The sequence below is a fragment of the Thamnophis elegans genome, chromosome Z (assembly GCF_009769535.1).
Source record: "Thamnophis elegans isolate rThaEle1 chromosome Z, rThaEle1.pri, whole genome shotgun sequence".
In the NCBI taxonomy this organism is placed as follows: Eukaryota; Metazoa; Chordata; class Lepidosauria; order Squamata; family Colubridae; genus Thamnophis; species Thamnophis elegans.
The window spans coordinates 55,308,996-55,327,807 of NC_045558.1; the positions used below are offsets into that span (position 1 = coordinate 55,308,996).

Consider the following 18,812-nt stretch of genomic DNA (forward strand, 5'->3'; position numbering starts at 1 on the left):
GCTCTAAAAAAGCTTCAGGGAGCCAAAGATGACAACTAAGTTCCTAACATGGAACGTCAATGGATTAAACTCTCCACAGAAAAGAAAGAAAATAAATCACTATCTTAAATAGTTCAAGAGTGATATAATTTGTTTGCAAGAAACTCACATTAAATCAAGTGATCAAAAATATCTGATTAATACAAGATTTGGACAACATTTTATAGCTTCTGCTTCAGAGAAGAAAAATGGTATAGTTATATACTTAAGGAAGGAATGAAAGCTGAATTAATTGAAGCAGATCCCCATGGAAGATATATCACAATAGACTTAGTATTAGAAGGGAAAAGGACATTGCTATGGGAATATATGCTCCCAATCAACAACAAGATGGATTTTATAGAAAGCTTCACACCAAATTAGTACAGTGGGATTATAGGTCCTGCATACTACTGGGTGACTGAAACGGTGTTATGGACACTAAGAAAGATAAGAAGGCTTCTCGCCCAAATACTCAAATGCGAGCGAAACTACCTAAGTCCCTTTTCGATATGATGGATGATTTCAAACTGAGAGATATTTGGCGAGAAAGAAATACAGAAGAATACGATTTTAACTTCTTTTCTGATAGACATCAATCCTTTTCCAGAATTGATTTCATACTAAGTACCAATGATTTGCTTTCTAGGGTGAAGAAGACAAAGATATGTGCCAGAGTTTTATCAGATCATAATCCAGTTTTGATGGAGTTGGGAGGGGTGATGCAAGCAAGAAGGTCTTGGAGATTGAATGAAAATTTATTTAGATATGAGAAATATACTAATGAATGTAAAAAATTGTTAACAGAATACTTTGTTTTTAATATGAATAAGGGTACAGCTATGGAAATTGTATGGGATGCAAGTAAAGCGTATATGAGAGGAGCTTTGATAAATCTAAATAGATTACATAGACGTAAACAAGGGGAAAAGTGAACAGAACTGGAAGATGAAATTAGGAAGAAAGAGCAAGAGTTAACTTTAAAACCTGGAGATATAAAGATTAAAGAAGCAATTACCTTATTAAAAGACCAATTTAATATGCTGATCTCAGACCAGGTAGCACTAGTCTGTTATATGCAAAACGTAACACTTTCTGCAATGCAAATAAATCTGGTAGATGGTTAGCATATCAGATTAGGAAAAAACAAAAATTTCGTAACATAGCCAAATTGCACTACAGAGGGAAAGAAGTGTATCAACAGGGTGAGATTCAAAAGATCTTCCATGAATTCTTTACAGCTTTGTATAAGGGTGAGAAAATTAAAGGTCTAGATATAGAGAAATACTTGGATAAAGAAAAAATACCCATAGTTAAAGAAGAGCAGAGGGAAAGATTGAATCAACCAATAATCTCGGGGAAAATTCTACAGGTAATTAAGCAGTTAAAGACAGGGAAGGCACCTGGTACAGATGGCTTGACAGCGGCTTACTATAAAAATTTACAATTAGAAATGGTAGAACCTCTTAAGGAATTATTTAATAAGATTCAAACGGAAGGTAAGGTACCTCCATCTTGGAAGACAGCTTTTATATCCCTGATATCCAAAGAAGACCAAGATATTACCCAAACAAAAAACTACAGACCTATATCACTACTTAATGTAGATTATAAAATCTTTACTAAAATACTAGCAAATAGGTTAATGTTGGTTATTCAATAATTGATTCATAATGATCAAACAGGGTTTATTCAAGGGAGACAAATGAGAAGTAACGTAAGATTAATTGTTAATGCACTAGAATATTTGGGAAAGAATAACCAAATTCCTGCTGCGCTCATATTTCTGGATGCTGAGAAAGCCTTTGATCGAGTTAACTGGCAATTCCTGTTGAAAACACTGCAAAAAATGCAAATAGGAGAACATTTCTTACAATCAATTAAAGCAATATATCAACAGCAAACAGCTCAAATTATAGTTAATGGAAGTTTAACAGATTCTTTTTAAATTGAAAAAGGTACAAGACAGGGTTATCCCTTGTCCCCATTATTGTATATTTTAACTTTGGAAATATTGTTAAATAAAATACGGGGCTTGGAGGGCCTAAAGGGAATTAAGATTAGGCAGCAAGAATATAGAGTACGTGCTTTTGCAGATGATCTGGTTATAATATTAACCCAACTGCAGGAATCTAGTAAGATCTTAATGAATATGATTAATCAATATGGTCAAATGTCAGGATTTAAAATAAATCTAGGGAAAACAAAAATATTAGCTACAAATATGAATACTAAACAAAAGGAAGAACTAGAAGGAATGATAGGATGTAAAATAGTTAAAAAGGTCAAATATTTAGGAGTTCATATTTCAACCTCAAATGGGAAGTTATATAAGTATAATTATGAACCACTTTGGCACAGTATACAGACAGAGATGAAAATATGGGGGAAGTTACAGTTCTTGCTGGGAAGAATAGCAGCAGTGAAAATGAATATTTTACCTAAATTTTTATTTCTTTTCCAAATGCTACCTATACTTAAAAAAGATGTGAACCTGTTAGAATGGCAGAAGGGTATTAATAAATTTGTATGGGCAGGGAAGAAGCCGAGAGTAAAACTAAAAATAATGCAAGATGCGCGTGAGAGGGGAGGTTTGAAATTACCCAATTTAAAACTATACTATGACGCAGTAGCTTGATCTGTAATTAGTGATTGGATTAATTTAACAAATGATAGAATACTTAATATCGAGGGGTATGATCTGGTATATGGCTAGCATGCTTACCTGCTATATTAGAAAAAAGTGGACAAGAATTTTAAAAGTCATATTTTAAGGAATGCTTTACTGCGGGTCTGGAAAAAATATCAATACAAATTAAATGATAAGATACCCATGTGGGCAATTCCTAGACATGCAATAGAAAATATGAACATAGTACAAAAACAGGATATAATTACTTACAGACAGCTTCTTACCCTAGAAAGGGGTGTATTACAACTAAACTCCTTGGATGAATTAAAAGAGGAAAAGGTAATTCAAACATGGTTCCAGTATGGACAGCTACAGGCCAGGTGGAAAACAGATCAGAAAATTGGTTTTATGCAAGTAGAGGGTAATTTATTTAAACAAATAAGAGATCAAAGCTTAATGCATATAAAGAGACTATGCAATGTATTAATACAGATGGACTCCGAAATAGAATTAGTTAAAGACTGTATGATAAAGTGGGCTCAAAATATTGAAGAACCAATAATGTTGGATACATGGGAAAGGATTTGGATAAGAAATTTTTACAAGATGTTTTATAGATGGCATTTAGATCCTAAAAAGTTGTCTTCTATGTATCCGAACTTACAACCCAAATGCTGGAGATGTGATTCTCTCGACACTACATATTTTCATATATGGTGGACTTGCAAAAAGGTTAAGGCATTTTGGATAAAAATATGGTGGATTATGCAAAATGTTCTTAAAAAAAGGATAAAGTTTACCCCTCAGTTATTTTTGTTAGGTATAATTACTGATTGTACAGCTGTAGAGATTAATTTGATTTTGCACTTAATAACGGCAGCTAGATTGTTGGTGGCGCAATATTGGAAGAAGTAAGATCTGCCTACAATTCAAGAATGGACATTGAAAGTCACAAATTTAGCCGAGATGGCTAAAATATCTGCATATCTGAAGGACTACTCAAACGAGAGATATAAACGAGACTGGAAAAAATGGATCGATGTATAATGTATATTAGGCTTGACGAGGGGTGTTAGATTTTAAAGTAATATGATTGCAAATATATATATATTTATTTATCAGCACAAATACAACATATATATATATATATATATACACACATGTATGTATGTATGTATGTATGTATGTATGTATGTTGTATTTGTGCTGATAAATAAATAAAGGGAGACTAGTATAGATCTATTTCAAGCTATTTAGCTCTCATCAGCTAGCCATACCGTTACTGGGATTAGAACCTGTGCTGTACTGCATCCCAGGCAGATGTGTTAACCATTAAGCCACAGAGTTCTTCTCCTTATCAGCTGAGCCAGGAAATAGATATGTATTTAAAGTTACAACCCCTGGTATGCCCAAATATGGGAGGAAGTCCACTGCTTCCATTCTCTGTCCATCGGCTCGTCACAAGAGACCATCCAGACAGAAACCCAATATTTTTACTGTTGCCTTTGTTACATTTGTAACAAAGGCAACTCTTGTGACGTCTCTTGTGACGAGCCGATGGACAGAGAATATATATAATATAAATATAAATATAAATATAAATATAAATATAAATATAAATATAAATATAAATATAATATAAATATAATATAAATATAAATATAATATAAATATAAATATAAATATAAATATAAATATAAATAATATAAATATAAATATAAATATAAATATAAATATAAATATAATATAAATATAAATATAAATATAAATATATAAATATAAATATATATATATATATATATATATATATATATATATATATATATATATATATATATATATATATATATATATATATAAAAATATATATATATATATAAATATATAAATATATTTACCCAACCATTTTTCTTTAGACAAGAAAAAGACCCCTGCAAACTATGGAGAATTAAATAAGTCGCATCTTGATAACAAGAATGAGCATATTTTCCATCACAAGGGGTGAAAGGGATAGATTTTTACCTACTCTGGAGGTGCTGTGATGGAATGCTGCCTGGATTCCCAAGAAGGAGGGAATGCATTCCAGAGGAGGAAGAGACAGTGCAACATGGGAAACAAAAGGTGAAGATAGCTCCTCCCTAATAGTTCCCAGAATATATGCTTTATTATATAAGTGTTCAGCTTTAATTTGGTAATATTTCTGTCTACAGATGTGAAAGAATAAAGGAAACTGCTCAGAAGCATCTAAATGTATCTTTGGTTTTTGGATTCTGAGAGGTGCCCCAAGAACCATAAAAAAGATATTGGAAGCCTGTGGGTTGTGATTATTGATTAATTTAGTGCTTCAATCCACTTTAATTGTGCATGTGAGGTGGTGGTGGTGGTTTTTTTCAAAAAAATGAGTAAGAAAATTATAATTTCCACAATGTATGACCTAGACACTTTCTTTAGGGAATGTGAATCATCAACAGAGGGCTGTAATTGATCATTTTTAAATCACCACATTGATGCAATAGAATTTTTTAATGTAAGTTTCACGATGTTAAAATTCACATACCTAAGAAAAATCATTATATTTAAGAAAATACTTAGAGGTTCTGCATTATGAAGCATCTGTGGGTCAGTGATGAATGATCTGTAGTTTTCAGTCAACTGATATATTCTATACTATAAATATGTAGGACTCAGTAAAAATAGATAGAACCAGAAAAAATGGTGGACAAAGCTTTAAACTATAGTTTTAAAGGCTTATGAACCAAACAAATTACAGTACATCTATAAGTGTCAATATGTACCACAGCAATCTTGTTGGAAAAATGTCAGAGACATGGAGAGGTGTGGCATGGAAAACAACAATTTTAGAGTTTGTGATGAGCAGAGAAAAAACCAAAATACAAAGTCCCAACCAGCGCTATATTATTGGTTATTTAAAAAGTGCAGTTTCAAGCAGTCATGATACAAAAAGCTTCCAACGGAGAGGTTGCACTAAAAGATCAACTTTGAAAAGCCATTTAATTTAATGTGGTAGAATCTACAAGCTGTGAACTAATGGACAGAAAATCTATTTTTCTCACAATTAACATTTTTAAAGATGGGGATATCTTTTTCCATATTGTAATTACTTTTGTTTGATTATATTGTTATTGCTCTGCAACAGGGAAAAATGTGTTCCCATTCTATCTGGATTCATATATTAGAATAAAGGTCTGTTTTAAAGCAACTTTTTCAAACTGTTAACCATTCTACATTCTATCAATAGGAGAAAATACTTGTAGTTCAGGGTTGAAATCAGGAGTCCTTGGTACTCTCTGAGCTTGGTGAGACATTTCATTATCTAAACTAGGTAAAATCATCAGTGTTAATAGAGAGTGGGGGTTTGCTCTCAATTTATATTCTACTGGCTTGCCCTGCCAGTGTTGGTGAGAGTGGTCTTGGAAATTCTTTGGTTGGGTTGTTCACTGTTAATTTGTTTGGCACTTCCTTGATTATGGTATTATTTACTTTTTGATTGCTCGTCTGATGTTAAAATTGGGGTTAATCTATGCTCATCTCCTTGTTGATTGATGGTGATGTGTTTTTGTCTTTTTGTTCCTTTTCAGCTTGTTGATTGGTATATAGATGATGTTTATGTCTGTGTGCCTATTGATGGCTGATTTGTCAGTCTGCCAGAATTTCAGGAATTCTCTAGCATATTTGGACTAGGCTTGGTTTAGGATGGTCACAGTTTCCAAGTTGAAACTATGGTTGTTTGTCCATATGTTGTGAAATTAAAGAGTTTTCATTATGTTTTCTTACTGCTAGATAATGCTCAAGGACGTGTTTTGCCAGTCTTCTGCCTTTTTGTGCTACAATGGCTATGGCAGTCTTTACATCATTTATTATAAATGACTGCTGGTTTTTTGTTTTCATTTGGACAGCTGGGTCTTTTGGTTTACTTAGAATGTTTTGAAGGGCTTTAGTTGGTTTGTGTGCTATGCTGATGCCATGTGACTCTAATAGTCTGTTGGTGGTTTCTGAGACGTTTTTGATGTATGACAGTTTCTTTGCAGATAGAAAGATCTGCAAAAAAAAAAAAACCAAGAGTTGAGAACACCAAGAACCTCTCATCCTACATTTTCCAAGATGGATATTTTCCAAGATGGATATGGCAAATTAAGACTACGCATAGGTTCTTAGAGTAATAAATGGTTAGCATTCCAGGACAAACAAGAAGAGAGAGCTGGAACTAGATAAAATTGATTCAATATCACATGCACAGTAAATAAGATAACATTAAGACCAATGTAACTGCAAGCTTCATTATATGAGATTCATGAAGCTTTTAAGCCACATATACTGTTTCTGGCCCCTCAGGCAGTTGACATCCATGCCTCAAATTTTACTTAGCCCTAGATAGCCATAAAAACACAACTTTTTATCAAGCATCTGGTAAGCCAACATAGGTAACCATGGAAACTGGCAAAACAGAAGTTATGTGGGCCTGGGGTAATAGGAGCAGAATATTTGGCAGCATTTTAGAGACGTATACTGCAGGCTGATCTGTGGCATAAGCCAGCACAAATGAAATAGCTCACCATAGAGCATGGGTGTCAAATTTGCGGCATCATGTTGCCATCACGTGACATTTCATGTTTTTTACCTTTGCAGAGCGGGGGTGGGTGTGGCCTGCACATGATGCATCTGGCCAGTAGGCTGCCAGTTTGACACCCCTGTCATAGAGTAACATGTCAAAAGGGCAGCACTAAAGCCACCCCAAATGCCTTTATTTGTTGCTATTTGCATTCAAACCATGAGTGAATATAAACAAGCAGCACAATTGATTTTTATAAGAGGATGCTCGGTGCAAAATTGATATTAAATTAGATATGAAATTAGATTAAAGATCACATCTGGCAAGAGCCCATTTTAAATAATTCTCATAAACAGAGACTTGATGCTAAGATTTGCTAGCGAGGGAGAGAAAAAAAAATTGCATTCCATTTTTGTTTTATTGGAAAATAGCACTGCTAATAGTCAGCTAGCTCTCACTCTATTCAAATAACAGGGAAATCTACAAAAATAAAGCAACATTTTCTTTATCAACTGCAGAACAAAGAAGATACCAATTGGCATAAATGTTGAGCATGTTTATATGCAAATTAAGCAATTACCAGTATTATTTAACTAAAAATAATATTTAGGTTCCTATCGAAATATCAACTGTTTCTTAGTAATAGTAGTAGTACGATTAATAATTGTTACTATACCTTACAATCCAGTGACAGAAATTCTTTGTATGGCACACAATTAATTTAGTAACAGTGTATTCGTATGCATTAGTAGGAAATAAATACATGAACTCCAACATCCAGTGGTGGGATGCAAATTTTTTAACAACCAGCTCCCTGCTCCAATGACTGGTTGGATGGGCATGGCTGGGTGGGCGTGACCAACTCGATGTCACTTACGTCGAGTGGGGCTTTGCCTTGCCTGCCCTCTCATGACCAGGGATGCTGCAATGGTTGTAAGTGTGAAAAACAGTCATAAGTTACTTTTTTCTTGTAACTTTGAATAGTCACTAAATGAAATGTTGTAGGTCAAGGATTACCTGTACAAAAATGCAAAAAGCTTTTTTTCTTGCAAAAAGCAGCCCTAAATACCAGTCATTAGATTAGAAATGGGGAATACACACTGAAGATCAATGAGTCACAGCCGTCATGGAAACCTAAACCATTCTGTCTGAATACTTTCCTTTTCCTCAGCAATACCTGCAACCCGGAGTTACAAATCAGACAAGTTGTCAGAGCACATTGATGAATTAAAATAGTTAAAATACAAGAATAACTATCAGCAGCCAAGTTATTCTTGCTCATAAAGTGAAACCCTTTAGCAGAGAGGTCATTTAAACTTTCCAGAATGTGGTTGGGCATATTTGGGCTACAAAATGCAGAGCTGAAGAGACAACATCTTGAGTGAGGGCTAATCCCATTCTGCCTTTGTTCAGACTTTGCTGCACAGGAGTTTTGCATGAATATTGCTATCTATCTCTTTATCTCTTAAGTGCAGATATCTTCTGTGAGCTATTAAGGAAGGTGGGGGCTACTTTATCCCTCTAAGAAAACACGTTTCTCCATTTCTCATTCAGGGAAATATATTCTTCCTTTTTAATATTTCTCAAAATATTTCATTCTTCTAGGAGAGGGAAGGGTGCTAACTTTCTACAATTCTATGCCATATTATCATGAGAGAAAACTAAAACAAATTGGAAGGAGGATCCGCTTATTATCAGTGACCAATCATGTAGCTTGGCCACTCCAAACCAATGCAAGAGACTCCTGTCCCAAAGGTGCCTTTTTCAAGAAGCAACTGAACTTTCTGGAAACCAAGAAACAATGACCTAGATGAGTGAAGAATTCCCATGGACAAGAGACTCCTGTGCTCAGTGAACGCACAGACAACACACAGTTTCCTGCCCAGGAGAAACAACATTAGATCCATTTGCACCACTTAAAGATACCAGCTGGTCTTACCTTACAAGATATCCTTAGATAATCATCCAGATTTAAGGAAAGATCACATGCTCCTAGAAATGCAGTAAAATGCCAAGCTTACTTCCTGCCTCTCAGCCATTTGTTCTATGGCTATGCCAACCCTTCTGTAAATAGCTGTTCCAGCTGTATTGGAAGTATACTGCAAAAAGCTTAAAACAACCCTTTAAGCTCCAAAAAGCTTAAAACAACCCTTTAACAATCTTTAAGAAAGTCAAGCCCCAGAAATAAAAGTACCACAAAAATCTTCAGGGGGGCGGGCGATGATAACTCCGGAGAAGGTCAGTCTACCGACAGAATGTCTGGGCATAATGTTTACAATGAAACAAGCATAATCCAGAGGCAGTTTCTGAAAACACTTAAAGAGGCAGGGCAATTAAGATAAGAATTAGGCTAGAAAACTAGGCATACCAGAATGTTTCCTTCCTGCCTCCCTTGCAGGATTAGCTCTCTAAAGGGGGGAAAGATTTCTTCCAACAACCGGTTCTCTGAACTGCTCAGAAAATTAGCATCCAGTTCAGGAATGGTGGAAACCGGTAGCAGCCCACCTCTGCCAACATCTCTTATCAGCCAGACTGAAATTGTAGTTCAGCAAAATAAACTACCTGTTCTGACACCCCTCTGTCCGGTGACTAACGCCGACACAAGCTTACTGTTAGCCACACTTTATTCACAGCCCATACACGACTCACAGGCAAGACATTGGCAGCAACCCAGACTCCCACAGATAAGAGATACAATACAAACAACAGCTTCCCCAGCATGTTATGAACGGTTGTGTCCTGCAAAAGGTTGAGACTCCTCCCAAAGTCTCTTCTTATATACCCTCTTGGGAGGAGCCAAGCAACAACCACCTGGGCTTGATTAGCTTTTATGAGTCTGTCTCCGTAACTGCTGTCTCAGTTTCTCCGCCCTTCTTTGTCTGGCGTCAGGGACAAACTCCCTTTGATCTTCCCCTCTGCTCCATGCCTCAGGCGCCTCCTGGTGGCCAACCAGTCTCTCTGGTACCCGCTCGGAATCTGAACCCTGCCCAGGGTCCTCCAATCTTCCATAGCCGACTCATAGGGTCCCTCGCTATCGGAGTCCATCAGCAGCTCCATCGGCTCCTGCTGGGCCACAACACTACCTATTGTCAATACCATATAACAGGGGTGTCAAACTCACATTGTCACAGTGTTGTCACATGATGTATCACAACTTTTCACCCTAAACCAGGCATGGGTGTGGGCAGTGCATGATGCATCTGACTTGTTGGCTGCGAGTTTGACAATCTGCCGTATAATATAGGATCACATTCTAAAGGTGAAATTCTTTAGAAATCTATTTAACCCTAAATAAAGAATTAATTGTGCCTTTTCCCCAACTAATTGAGTATATGATTGCAGCCTCCCATTTTAAAAACCATTTTATGCATTTACTATTAAGGGAGAAAGCAATTTATAGGATCTATGATATGGTGTTTTTTTTAATTCTTAGCTGAATTAAAGCAAAGATTCTTCTTTGATATCTATACAGTGATCTCAGAGTCTAGGTCCATGATTCTGGTCCATAATTCTAAATCTCAGGTGTGTCTCAAATGACCACAAAATAGATAATAGGGAGACCACAAATATTTCTGAGCCAATTTGAATGTGCTGGGAGCTATAGTAACTAATGTTAGTGACAGAAACAGTTTCCCTTAATATTTTAACATACATACTATAGTTAAGCATTGAATCAGCATTTATATCCAAGAGATATGTGTTTTAATTATTTATTTTTAAGAATGTGTTATCCTTTCTTATCACAAAACACATTGTTAATTCCCAACTGACATTTTTTGTAAGATAACTAAGTACAGGGCTAAAATGATCATCTGCCTGTTTACAATACTAATAGTCAGTTACAGAACTTGACAAGTGGAATATTGATGCACTATTATTTTTCAAACATACACAGGGTTGCTTTGGCTTGCCTGGATACTGCCTTCTACTCCTTCATGTTCCTCTTGAATTTTCTCTCCATGGCCCTTCTGTGGCTGAAATGTAACAATTATAGCAGTCTCCCATAGGCAAACAACCCTATTGAAATCCATGTGAGCTGTATCAAGGAAGGCATAGTCTTTTAGGAACCCGCTGCTCCCCATCTCATTTCTTCGGAACCTGAGGCCTTTAAATTTATCTAAAGTGTATTTTTGAGAAGGAAGATTAGTTCCCAGTTTTCTGTACTTGGAAAATGTTTCCAAATATTAACAAACAAGCAAACAAAAAAGCCATTTGCCTTCTATTTCTTAAATCCTCATACTAGTTGAAAAGTTTGCCTCAGGAAAAGTGGAAGTACTAGAATCATATAATCATAGATTAGAGGACTGGAGGCTAAAACATATAAAAAACAGTTGCTGGAATTGGGCATGTCTAGTTTAATGAAAAGAAGGACTAGAGGTGACATGATAGTAGTGTTCCAATATCTAAGGGATTGCCACAAGGGGGAGTCAAGTTATTCCCCAAAGTGCTTGAGGGCAGGACAAGAAGCAATGGATGGAAACTAATCAAGGAGAGAAGCAACCTAGAACTAAGAAGAAATTTCCTGACAGAACAATTAACCTGTTGAACAACTTGCCTCCAGAAGTTGTGAATTCTCCAACACTGGAAGTTTTTAAGAAGAGATTGACAGCTATTTGTCTGAAATGGTATTGGGTTTCTTGCCTGAACAGGGGGTTAGACTAGAAGACCTCCTCTAACTCTGTTATTATATTCTTTCGTAAAGAATATATGCTTTCAAATTTCATGGATTTTTCTTCTTCTTTATCCAACATGAAATCTGGGATAGAAGCCTTAATGCCCCTTTTCTATTGTTTTTAGAGAAAGTCTTCTCCGATGAGCAAGAGTCAAGAATGTGGTTTCCTGTGCCTCCTTTAGATGACCTCTCTTTTTTTGCTGATAACCATTTTCTCCCTCTTTTTCTGATACTCTTTTTTTCTTTATAATCTATACCAGTGGCCTGTTTGAGAAATGTCTACTTTCTCTTAGCACCTGAAATGATTTCACAGAAGGATTTGGAAATAAGGTCAAAGACTGCAGGAAATTGGGCAGAGGCCTTCATGTTGCCCAGCCCAATATGAAACAATTTTGCATGGAATTCTAGAGCAATGGGGTTCTTACTTTATGCCTTCCTTTGGCCCAGGAACAGAGTGAGCAGATAGCAGAAGCTATGCAAGAACTTTATTAGAACTTTCAATTATTAGTCAAAGGCCTCCTTGGGCTTCTCTTAGAGTGATTGACAAGGTGGTCACTCACTCCTGTACAATTGCTTTCAAAATTGATTGTTACAGGATTTCTGCAATGATAATATATTTGAAATGATTTTATTCCAGAAATTGACAGTTTGTTGATTAAAAATGGTCAATATTTTCCCCCCTCAACATTCTTGACTTGGCTATTCGGCACATTATTTTCTGACAGCAGTTGAATAACGTATTCTCCACTTGAAAAATAAAGACAGCAGCTACAATAGAACAACTGCATTAGATAACAAGGTAACCTGCCTTTACTGCTTTCAGGAATTAAACCAAGGCAGAAAAATAATCATCTTTTGTTCTCTCCCAGTTTCTAAAACTGATATATCTGTTAACAGCTTTCTATCTAAGCCACAAACCTCAAACGTCAACCAGTCATGCCAGGTTTTGATACATTTTACAAACTGGCAAGGCTCAGCCATCTATTTAAAGAGAAGTACATATATTACATCTGCAGTTGAGATTATATTTATCTATCTAATTCACATATATGATAACCCAAATATGAAGCTAAATTATATCAAAATGGATATTAATTATTTTTACCCAGTATTTAGGATTTGACTTGCAATAAATCTGCAAATTAGCACTGATGTGGGCAATCCATGCCTTATGGCCTGTACATGCACCTTGAAAGCTTTTTCTGTGATTCTTCAAAATACTACAAAAGCACATTGCTGAACTTTAGTGACATGGCACTGAATTGCAGCAGCATTATCTACTCCTTGGGAAATACAGGTAGCTGATCAATAGATAAATTTGTTAATTAAAATAAGCTGAGCCCTTTCCCCCAAGTGCCTGTTCAAATTGGACTTTCATATATGTATGTAAATGTGCACTGATTTCAAACCATGCCTTCCAGGAAATTCTATAGTTGCCAAGAATGTTATCTATTTGGAGAACTGTGAAATGTTGGATGGATACAGTCTCAGTTGAAATGGAAATCAAGCCATTATCTATGGACAGTTTCAAACATCAGCTTCTTGTAATATCAATAATTTTGTTCATGGATTCTTCACAGCAGACAAGAATGAATCATAGACAATTGATTTCTTATTCCTAGGATTTATTCTTATTCCCTGTATTGCCATCTTATAAAAATATCATCATCTTTGTAAAGAATATTTAAAATGAAGAATAAAGATATTTGTGAATTATATTAAAATATTTTCCTAAACGTTTCTCAGATAATCCTTGTCAAACCTAGGAGTATGACAACAAAGCCTAAAAATTCTGCTGCAAACTGAGGGGACTTAGAATGGGGTAGTTTTGATCTGTCAGCAATGAGGAATATCAGTAGAAGAGGAGCATGGCAACCATACAGGACTCCATTTAAATCAATGAAAAAGATTCTATGACTTGGGAGTACCATGACAGTTCCTATTGGCACTGAGTTAGTCTTTATGCGCCTGTCTATGGCACTCTTGGATCAACAGATTTTGATCCTAAACATCTTCCAAGCTGAAGCTGCTATACCTCCTCCAATACTCCTCCATTGCTGGCAGAAATAGCCAATACTCTAAAAGACAAGCTCAAGATCCAAAAAGATCTTGACAGACTTGAACACTGTGCCCTATCTAACAAAATGAAATTCAACATGGATGAAAGATTTTACATTTAGGTGGGGAAAATCAACTTGACTTAATGCCAGTAATTATGAGAAGGATCTTGGAATCCTAGTGGACAATTACTTATATATGAGCCAACAGAGGAATTAATAGATTAATAGATTAATACAGGAAAAGAATTGAGATCACATAAAGTGCTAGTACTGCTTTACAAAAGCTAAGTAAGACCACACTTGGAATACTGCATCCAGTTCTGGTCACCACAATATAAAAAAGATGTTGAGATTCTGAAAAGAATGAAGAAAAGAGCAACAAGAATGATTAGAGGGTTGGAAGCTAAAACATAATGAAGAAAGGTTGCAGGAACTGAGTATGTCTAGTCTACAGAAAAGAAGAACTAGGGGAGACATAACAGCAGTATTCCAATATTTGAAGGGCTCTTACAAAGATAAAGGAGTCAAACTATTTTCCAAAACACCTAAATGCAAGACAAGAAACAATGGATGGAAACTAACCAAGGGGAGAAGCAACTAGAACTAAGAAGAAATGGAATAGTTTGCCTTCAGAAATTGGGAGTGCTCCATCATTGGAGGCTTTCAAAAAGAGACTAGAATGCTATAGGATCTCCTGCTTGAGCAGGGGATTGGATTAGAAGATGTCCTATGTCCTCTCCAACTATATTATTCTATGATTCTGTAACTTAAAAGATCTTCTATTACATTGAGGTTTAACCATCTGCTATTTTTTTCTTTTTTAAAATCAAATTTGATTCTTGAAGACTGAAGGATACCTGGTGCTCTATGAGCTTGGTTATTTTCTTACAAATGTCTCATTACACAAACTAGGTAACACTAAAGCTGATGGTATTACCTTGTTTGGGTAATGAAATATCTGCAAGAAAACAATCAAGCTTAGAGAGCACAAAATACACTTCATTTCAACCCTTTATTGAGTATTCTTGAAGACTGCCTGGATAAGACCCTGCAGTTTTCTTGGCCAGATTTTTCAGAAATGCCTTGCCATTGCTTCTTTCCTAGGAATGAGAGAAAATGACTTGCTCAGGGTCCCCCAGCTTTGCATCTAGAATCCATGATCTCCCAGTTTCTAGCCTAATGCTTTAATTAGTACGCTACACTGGCTCTATATCTGCTTTCTATCCAATTTAGGAATTCTCTATAAATTCATATTTTCTCAGACTTCACAATTTTAACTACATTTCTTGATTCTTCAGTCTATTGATATTGTACCAACTGATGTTAAACTATATAAAGCCATACATGAATCTTCCACCCACACATATCTAAGCAAAATGTTTTCAAGATTTAAAAAAGGAATAACAGGCATTTATGATTCTTTATAAGCCATAGCATTGATGTCAGAATCATTCTTTGCTGTTAAGGGCATTTTTTTTTGCAGTGACATTTGTTTCCATAATTAATGTGTTTTGAAGAGAATGGCCTTATATAACAACTGAAAAAAGTTTTAATTATGCTTGGTGATTAACCAGTTGGGTTGATTTTATTTTTAATATTGTTATCAGAATTGTTTCTAACTTAAAGGTATTTTATACTTTTGTGTTCCCACATAAAATATGAATTTTCCTTTCTTTTGAATAACTAGATGTAATGTGCTGGGCCACTTTTAACCTAAATATAATCTCTCAGGAATTATTTGTTTCTCTCACTACCCCTCCCCACAACTGACCCAATTAAGTATGTTGAGACTGCTCATTCCCCTCCAATTCTATTTTTCTTGATTTTGTAGTTTATGAAAACAGGGGGAAATAAACATATCTAGATACATTCATTTTAAGAATTTACTTTTCTACTCTATCTGAAAAATAAGATTATAAGAAAAAATATATTCCTTTGGAACCGGGGTGGTTTCCAGCTGGTGCTACTGCTGGTTCGCTCAGGGATTCAGTGGCATGCTTGCTTGATGTGTGCTATGAGCGCATGCACAGTAGTTTTAAAAATGTGCAGAAGCAAAAAACAAGATGGCACCGCCTATGGTGCCACCGATAGAACCAGTTTGGGGTGTGGCTGGCTGAGTTACTATCTACTCGTCTGAACCAGCCCAAACTGGTAGGAACCCACCTCTGCTTTGGAAGTTGCTCTTAGAAACTCTACATACTTACAGAATAGAACTGGAAGGGACCATGGAAGTCTTCCAGTCCAACCCCTGCTCTATACCATTTCAGACAAGTAGTACCCTGTCTCATCTTAAAAGCCTCCAGTGATGAAGCACCGTAACTGCTGAAGTTAATTGTTGGTTAATTGTTCTCAGTTACGAAGTTTCTCTTTAATTCTAGGTTGCTTCTTTCCTTGATTAATTTCCATCCATTGTTTCTTGTGTTGCCTTCTGATGCTTTGAAAAATAAGTTGACACCCTCTTCTTTGTCACATCCCCTCAAATATTGGAATAGTGCTATCACATAACTCCTAGTCCTTCTTTTCTCTAGACTAGCTATACTCAATTTCTGCAACCTGCATTCTTCATATGTTTTAGTCTCCAGGTCCTTAATAATCTTAGTTGCTTTCCTCTGCACTTTCCCCAACATCTTAACTTCTTTTTTATAATGTGGTGACTAAAACTGGATGCAGCATCCAAGGGTTATAAAGGGGTACTAATACTTCAAATGATCTTGACTCTATCCTTCTGTTTATGCAACACTGGATCACATTAGCTGCTGCCACACTGCTGGCTCCTATTTAAGTGACTGTCTACTACAGGGGTGTGAAACTCGTGCCCCATGGGCCAGATGTGTGACATGCTGGCCATGCCCATTTTAGCAAAGGGGGAAAAGTTGAGATATGTCACATGATGACAACATGATGCTGCGAGTGTGACACCCTTGGTCTACTAGAACTCCAAAATTCCTTTCCCAGTTACTATTTTTGAATCAGGTTTCACATAATATGTACTTGTATATTTGATTAAATATCTTGATTTTCTCTCAAAACTACCTAAAAGGCAAATACTCTGCAAAAGATTAGAGGCCACCATGGGAAGGAGAGCTCCAAAGTCATGATTCATTGTACATGCAGCCTTGGAAATTAAGACAGGAAATTAACATTCAGAAGTTATAGGCCATCCACATTGCTTGGCTTAGGGTAAAAGTAAGTAAGCTATGTGTAATACATTCTACACAGCAGACATGTTTGATGTTGAGCTTGATTGGGACCATGGATGACATTCTGTCTGCCAGATACTCCTTTTCAAAATATCTCTTTCCTCAATAGGGGATTTTATTTGTGTTAAATGGTTAGCTAGAGCTATTTTCCAGCCTACATGCAATGCTCTAATCTGTATACTTCTGACACTGTCCATGCATACTTCTGATCATGTGCAATAAAGTCAGCTACAAATAAAATACATGCACTTGACTAGAATAATAGAATCATAGGATTGAAAAGGATTAATTAATTTATTTGGAATTTTCCTTTCAGTGGCTTGCATCGACAGCCCCAGATGCTTCTGTACATTTTATCACTAGATCATTTACTAGTGCTGATTAGGCCAGGCATCTTTAAGCTGGTAGGGTCAATTTAAATCCATCATTACATATATAGAAAATATTTCATTTTCTTCTCTTTTTTCCAAGCAAATTACTTAATTTCAATTAACTAATTTCTTAATTGTGTATTCCTTTCATGGTCCCAAATTAATGTTTTCCCAATATGGCCTTGATCAAAATATTGGCTTTTTTTTCAGCCAGCTTATCTTGCCATAGCACAAAAATTTCTTGATAAGAGCAATTTATTCCTTTGTGTTCATGAGCTTACCTTCATCTGGCTTCTGGCCTATTAATGAAATAGTCTGAAGTAATTATGAGCTCTTTTAGTATTGAAATAAGATTTTCTTTCTTATTCTGACACAATTCCAGAACAAACTCAATGTATAGAATATATGCCTGTCACAATTTGCTACTTGAGTAACGATAAATGAATGGTAAAGATAATAAAGACAAGCTAGGATTCACACATTTCCTTCATTATTTTCTGTCAAATCAAAGATGGATTTGTAGCGGTTTCACTCAGAAATACCTCTGACAAAGCATCAAAAAACTACCCAGTGCCCCTGAAATAAAATTGGGCATCCTTACAGCAGTTGGGACTTATTTTTTCAGCTAATTCTTTGGACAGTAATGGAAGAATTATAAGACGGTGTCGTTCATCTCCAGGAGGTGTGACTTTGGGCAAATTCAAGTCCTTTTCTTTTCTTTTGAAAGTGTAGCATATGAAGAGAGGGAGGGAGGGAGGGAGGGAGAGAGAGGAGAGAAGGGACACACACACACACACACAGAATATAAAATTGCACACCTACCTCAAACCATTGTCCATGAGACTGCATTTTCAGTATGACACAGGGATCTGGTTTAGAGAGGGCATCTCTGTCAGATATGCCTTTGCATGCCACTCTCAATTCTACCTTGGTCAGGCAGGGGCTGCTAAAGATTCCCAGAGTATTGGCTGCTGATTCATAGATGTTACTCATTTTTTTCATTATCTGTGAGGAATAAAAAAAATAAAAAAACAATTCAAAACTATACTACCTATAAAAGTTGTTCCTATAATTAATTCTATAAGCAGAGATAATTATCAATGTCCAAATTGCTCACAAGTTATGGTGACTTGGAATAAGTGTCATTTAATACATCACAGAACTTTCTTTCAACAGGATCACATATTGATATTCCAGATACTGTATATCGTAGAGAGAATAAACTAACCATTGAGGCCAGATCTCCCCAGCTGATGTGCTCAGACTAAAAATCTCATTATCTTCTGGAT

The 18,812-nt window shown here is 35.8% G+C and overlaps 1 protein-coding gene across 1 annotated transcript in view; it reads right to left on the reverse strand.

Annotated features, from left to right (window-relative positions):
* Positions 1-18,525, reverse strand: part of CPNE4 (copine 4) — a 264,609-nt gene extending 246,084 nt beyond the window's left edge. The window contains exon 1 of the mRNA XM_032237074.1: positions 18,346-18,525. Within this exon, the coding sequence (XP_032092965.1) occupies positions 18,346-18,525 (180 nt within the window). The remainder of the gene's footprint in view (positions 1-18,345) is intronic.
* Positions 18,526-18,812: the final 287 nt, after the last annotated feature.